A 5,839-nucleotide genomic window follows, 5' to 3' on the forward strand; every position below is an offset into this window, starting at 1 on the left:
CATATACAACAGAGGCAGACTGGAGGCTTATGATGCGGTCATTGTTGTGTTCAGGAATCCTACTTAAAACGGCATCACGATTTGCCTACACAAAAACCAAACAGTACATACATCACATATGTGGCCACTTGGCATTGACTTGCAATTTTTTTTTTTTTTTCAGGCAGGGTCATGTGATAGAAATTTAGATTGTGGAAAGATTTCTCTCAATCTGTCTTGTGTAAATTAATGTGATTTCTACCTGAAACCCAGACCAGTCATTAACATGTGTAAAGGTTCATCAGGCACAACTGTCTCCGCCTTCAGGAAGCCTTTTGTTATCATCAACTGTATGTTCATTTAGCACCAGCCTCTGAAACCAAAGTCACTCTGCATTGATATGTATGCAACTTGAGGGGACATGGGGGAGACAGGGTGAGAGGCTGTTGGGCTTTGGCCGAAATAGACCTAGGCCCTGTCCATATCTGCTGTAACAAGAATAAACCTTGGTCTATATTCCAAAAACTCATCGGGCTTCACAAATGGATTCATTATTTATCTTCAAGAGATATATATAATTTTTGAGACAACAATTTGGTGTCAAGAACTGTGATCCACGAGTGACCGTCCAGAACACAGTGCAAATGGAATTTTGTCAGCTTTTGTTTTTTCTCGGATGCATGGAGCAAAGAAAGACATGGATGGACATTGGCTTTCTCTCCTGGATCATCACCGCTGGATTCGAACAGTGCTTGGTGAGCTTTTGCAAAATAGACTTTATTTCAAGATAATTTAATGGAAATCATCTCAAACACTTAATGTTCAAAGGACAGTGTGCCTCCTATTGGAGTTAAATGGACTTTTGAAACATGCAACTAACCCTATTCCTATAAAAAATCTCACAAAAAATTCTCATATTTCAATTCCTCAATTGACCCTCTTTCAATATTTTTGGCTCAAAAATCTCAGCTGCAACTACAGTGTCAACAACAAAGACCATCCCCGCTTTTAATTTCCTCACCTTTGGGACATTCTAGACCGCTCTGCCACTGAAACTAACTGCTATTGGAAGTTACAAGTGCAAAAACAAAATGGGGAGCAACTTGAAGGGAGTATACATCCAAGAAGGTTCCATTGTAGATTTTTTGAGAGAAACATGGAGATAAGAAGTCTTCAAGAATTGTTTCTTAAAGAAATTTCCCCCAAAAGTGAGTTATTTCTCGAAAAAGAAAAAGTAAGATCAATACTTGTGACACTTGTTCCATTAAATATAAATACCCTCGCCTCCAAACCGAGCAACCTTTTGACAAATTTCTCACTATGATTATTCAATTTCCCACTCAAATATGACCTCTCAAAGCTGGCTAGAACCATATAATAGAAGTCATTTAATTTTTTAAATGTAATGCAATGTAAATTTAACTGTCCCCATTATCTACATCAATAATTAGTCCCAGTAAGACCGTCATATTCACACAGAAGCACCCAATGCCTCACTTTTTTTGTTCCCCAAATCTACAAAGTTGGGGCACAGATCATTTCAGTACAAGGCCTCTTCAGACTGGAATAGACACCCACACCCTTAAGAACTTACATATACATACATACAACTAACATATTTCAATTCATTTTAGTCATCTTTGTTTTCATACCTCAAAACTCCTTGTTTATATTTTTAGTTTGTATTTTTAATTTTCAGTTTGTTCTATTATTATTTTTCTATTTGTTTATATCATTGTTATATAATGTGTATTTAAATTTTTTTGAATTCAGGTACTGTTGCCGGGAAGAGGCCCTGGGAAAGACCCAGGACACTCTGGAGGGACTATGTCCTGTATGGTTGGCCTGGTAACGCCTTGGGGTTCCTTTCCTTTGGAGGAGCTGGAGCAAATGTCCAGGGTGAAGGAAGTCTGGGAGTCCCTGTTAAGACTGCTGCCCCTTTGACCCAACCCCGGATAAGCGGAAGAAAATGGATGGATGTACTGCTGCAAGAGTTGGGAGGAGGGCATGAGTCTGATGGGTCTGTCTGGGTCGTCTGTCTGCGTGGGTCTGTCTGCGTGTCTGTCGTGGGTGCGTGGGTCTGCGTGGGTCGGTCTGTCTGGGTGCGTGGGTCGGTGCGTGGGTGCGTGGTCTGCGTGGGCTGCGTGGGTCTGCTGCGTGGGTCTGGCTGCGTGGGTCTGGCTGCGTGGGTCTGGCTGCGTGGGTCTGGCTGCGTGGGTCGTGGGTCTGCGTGTGGGGTCTGGGTCTGTCTGCGTGGGTCTGTCTGCGTGGGTCTGGCTGCGTGGGTCTGGCTGCGTGGGTCTGGCTGCGTGGGTCTGTGCATGTTTTATAATCTAAACCTGTAAGCTTTGTATTCTGTTTATTGTATTATGCATTACTAATGCTCTGTGTTATTGGACCCTCTTCAAAACAAGATGGCACATCTCAGGGGGTATTCCAGTAAAATAAATAAATGATAAAAATTAAAGAAAGAAATTCTTGGTCGACTAAAGACATGTCTAAAAAGGGGGTGAGGTAAAAGCTCTCAGGACAATGACGTTACCAATGTATCTGACCTAGATACTGCAAACTGTGCTCAAAAGTCAAAAGACATCAATTTATGCAGAAAAAACCCCAGCAAACAACGCATTTATACACAGAGTGTACATGTTAAGCTGCAATTTTTTTGATTCATTGGTTAAAATGAAAAGTAAGAAAATGTTTATCAAACTAAAATATAATAAACAGGTTATGATATTTGAAACAGCTTCTATGGAAATTTCATCGTTTGTTCTACCTTTTTCTTCTTGGGTGCCTCTGCTCGCCCCAGCAGCACCGCCTGATGTTTGACGACTCCATTGGCATTGAATATAATGAGCTCCCGAACGCCACCCTCTTCAACTGGAGTCCATGTTATAGTCAAAGTGAACGATCCGTCACCCTGAAAAATAAACAGAATGTATTATTTATTTAGTACAGTGTTTCTCATTTAAAGAGGGGATTATGGTACATTCCTATATTCTATACTCAGTCATTAAGCTCATTTTTATCCAACACCTTATTGTTGCAAGCCTTCATTTTATTTTACAATAGATTATATTTACTGGTGTTGTCATGATGCTAAACTTGATTAGAAATAAAGTGATTTTCAACATTAAATCATCGTACTGTCTTTTATATTCCCATCTGAATTTATATCTCTGTAATCCCTCAGTGGTCCAGGTACTTTCCATAGTGGTCCATGGGCGTATACTAGTCTATGTGCACTTATAATTGTTCTGATACAGCTCAATATCATTCTAAAGCTATTCAAGAAAATAATACATTTCTGTCCTATGCTTTTTAGTATCGATACCTGCTCAAAGGAGTATTTAGTATCGATTAGTATCTGATTTTTGATACTTGTTACAGCCCTAATACTTATTATTAGCATTTGTTACACCATATCACCAAAGCAAAATTCCTAAATTGTGTTTGCTGACAATAGAAATAGAACTTACTGACTCTGAAAAACAAGCTTTACTATGAACACACTTTGCTGCCCATGGTATCATCACAAGCATTTAAAAGTAAGTAGAAAAAGACTTTTTAAAGATTAAATATAGGCAATAAGCAGCATTTAAAACTGCACAATTTATGAGATTCAGTTATTCACATGAAAATCATTTGTGCAAAGTCTGTGGGGAAATGGTAACGCCCAGTATTCAGTCATCAGATTACAAATAACAGAATTTTTATTGTGCATTGGATCTCTCATCACATTTGAACTGCAAATTTAGGAAGAAACTTACAGTGGTGTAAACAACAATATATATTATTATGTGAAAGACTAAAAAGGTGCATTAATAGTGAGACAATAAAGGCGTGTGTATAAGGACAGCAGCAACATTATAACTTGATTTTTAATTGTGTAACTTTTTGGTTGAGGGTCCTTCACCTGCTTGTTTCTATGGATATGTCATTGCTCTGCTAGGAAAGTTCCACAGTATGACATTAAACAGCTCTATGTTCCATTTATTCAGTTACAGGTGGTTTAATAGCTCAAAAATACCCACAAGTTGTCAGATCCTTCACTAGAAAAGTTACACAATGCACATCTAAAAGTTCTGCAAGGAATAACATTAAAACAACGAGGATTAACACTAAGCAGGACAACTTTACACATTATTTGAATAGAATTTTAGCCGTAGGTAACGATCCTGGTTTACTACTGAGCTTCTTGCAACTTACCTCTATAGTAAACCTGTTATGATCCACAGAAAACCCTTTACTTGATGCTATTTTCTCAACTACCACCTCCGCTTCGACATCTTCATTTGGGTTTTCAATGCGTAAAACTGCAGATTTGGACGTCCCGAGCTTCACTGCCCCAAAACTCACAAAAGGAGCCTTGGAAAATTGTATCAGGTTCAAAACAGGAGTATCGTTTTCTTTATCCGCTTCGTCTTTTCGTATCGGGCTAATGTCCCAAAATCCTTTCCCGGTCGTGGTGGTCATCATGAACGGCTAGGATAAACGCAAGATCATTTCGATGAGATAAAAAAACGTTAAAATCCGTAAAGTCCGTAGCTAGCGTGCAGGAGAAAGCATGATTTCCTTCATCACGATGTTGTATGAGTGTGAAGCCAGTTTGAAATTGAACCGAGGTGAACAGACAGCCAATCAGAAGAGACGTTAGACACGCGCTGACCAATCACAGAGCAGTATGAGCACAATCCGTATGAATACAGCGAAAACAGCCAATCGCAGGCTGAATCCGGTTTAAACTGCCTCACAAGCCCCTCCCTGAATATGATCGTTACAAGACAGGTGACGCTCGCTTTATTTATATTTTCTAAAAGGGGAAACAACATTAAATTGTCTTCTTTTGGATCCATGAACCATTCGTACTTTTGAATTTCAATTAAGAACGAAAAAAAATAAAATGGGTAAAAATGTTATTGCATTATTCCGTTTTAGTGTCAAAAAACAAATAAGTAAAAATTTAAAAAACAGTTATCGTGCCACACATCATATTTCAGTTTTGATATTTTATTCTCTTCTAGCAGCATAACTTCCGAGGCATATAAACCAAAGAGATTTTTTTTAAATTTTGTATTTATTTATTTATTTTTAATTTTTTTTTTTGCTTTTATTATTATTATTTATTTATTTATTTTTTTTTGGACACTAAAGCGGCATAATGAAATCACAAACTATTTTCCCATTTTACTTTTTGTTCTTCATTGAAATTCAACAGAACGAATGGTACTCGGACCTCTCTTACCCTCAAATTCGCAATTATACTATGAATAGTTAAACTTACAGCAGCCCACTAAATAAGTGCGTCCACATTTATTCCCAAAAATGTTCAGTTAGAACCTCGTCTCGATACGCTTTCCACGCTGTCTGGATTCCTGCGCCGCACCATTCTGTATGATCTGTTTGTCAGACCTCATCAGTCCATGCCAGAGACCGTATTTATATGACTTTAGCGTACATTTGTGTCATTTGATCTCACGCACATTCACGCCCCAGGGTAGCTCGCCGTGATCGTATAGTGGTTAGTACTCTGCGTTGTGGCCGCAGCAACCCCGGTTCGAATCCGGGTCACGGCAGAATTTTGACACACAATTTATGGACATATTTCCGTGAAAGTGAAGCTACTTTCCGAAATCTATTCTGAACGACGGAATATACATCAGAAAACAGGGCCATAATTGGGTGAAGGTGGATGCAAATCTACTGATCTTTTAAATACTACTATATCGGGTTTGTAACTATAACTATATAAGAAACCGATAAAATGCTGATGTTAAAATTCTATTAACATTTTTACACCTAGTATCACCCATTCATTCATTCATTCATTTAAGATTTTATTGTCACTGTTATAGAAAAA

General features: G+C 38.4%; 1 protein-coding gene and 1 non-coding gene across 2 annotated transcripts; one reads left to right on the top strand and one right to left on the bottom strand.

Annotated features, from left to right (window-relative positions):
* Positions 1–1,962: 1,962 nt before the first annotated feature.
* LOC129412575 (abnormal spindle-like microcephaly-associated protein homolog) lies at positions 1,963–4,552 on the bottom strand (the record flags this gene model as incomplete). Its single annotated transcript, XM_055166553.1, has 3 exons — positions 4,189–4,552; positions 2,756–2,899; positions 1,963–2,294 (listed from the first exon to the last, which is right to left on the bottom strand). Coding segments are annotated over exons 1-3 (746 nt in total), but the record flags the coding sequence as incomplete, so codon positions are not given.
* A 931-nt stretch (positions 4,553–5,483) lies between these two features.
* trnah-gug (transfer RNA histidin (anticodon GUG)) lies at positions 5,484–5,555 on the top strand. Its single transcript has one exon. It is a non-coding gene; the product is annotated as a tRNA-His (tRNA).
* The last annotated feature ends 284 nt before the right edge of the window (positions 5,556–5,839 follow it).

The sequence above is a fragment of the Boleophthalmus pectinirostris genome, unplaced genomic scaffold, assembly GCF_026225935.1.
Source record: "Boleophthalmus pectinirostris isolate CB_2022bp ecotype Guang Dong unplaced genomic scaffold, ASM2622593v1 HiC_scaffold_880, whole genome shotgun sequence".
Classification (NCBI taxonomy): Eukaryota; Metazoa; Chordata; class Actinopteri; order Gobiiformes; family Gobiidae; genus Boleophthalmus; species Boleophthalmus pectinirostris.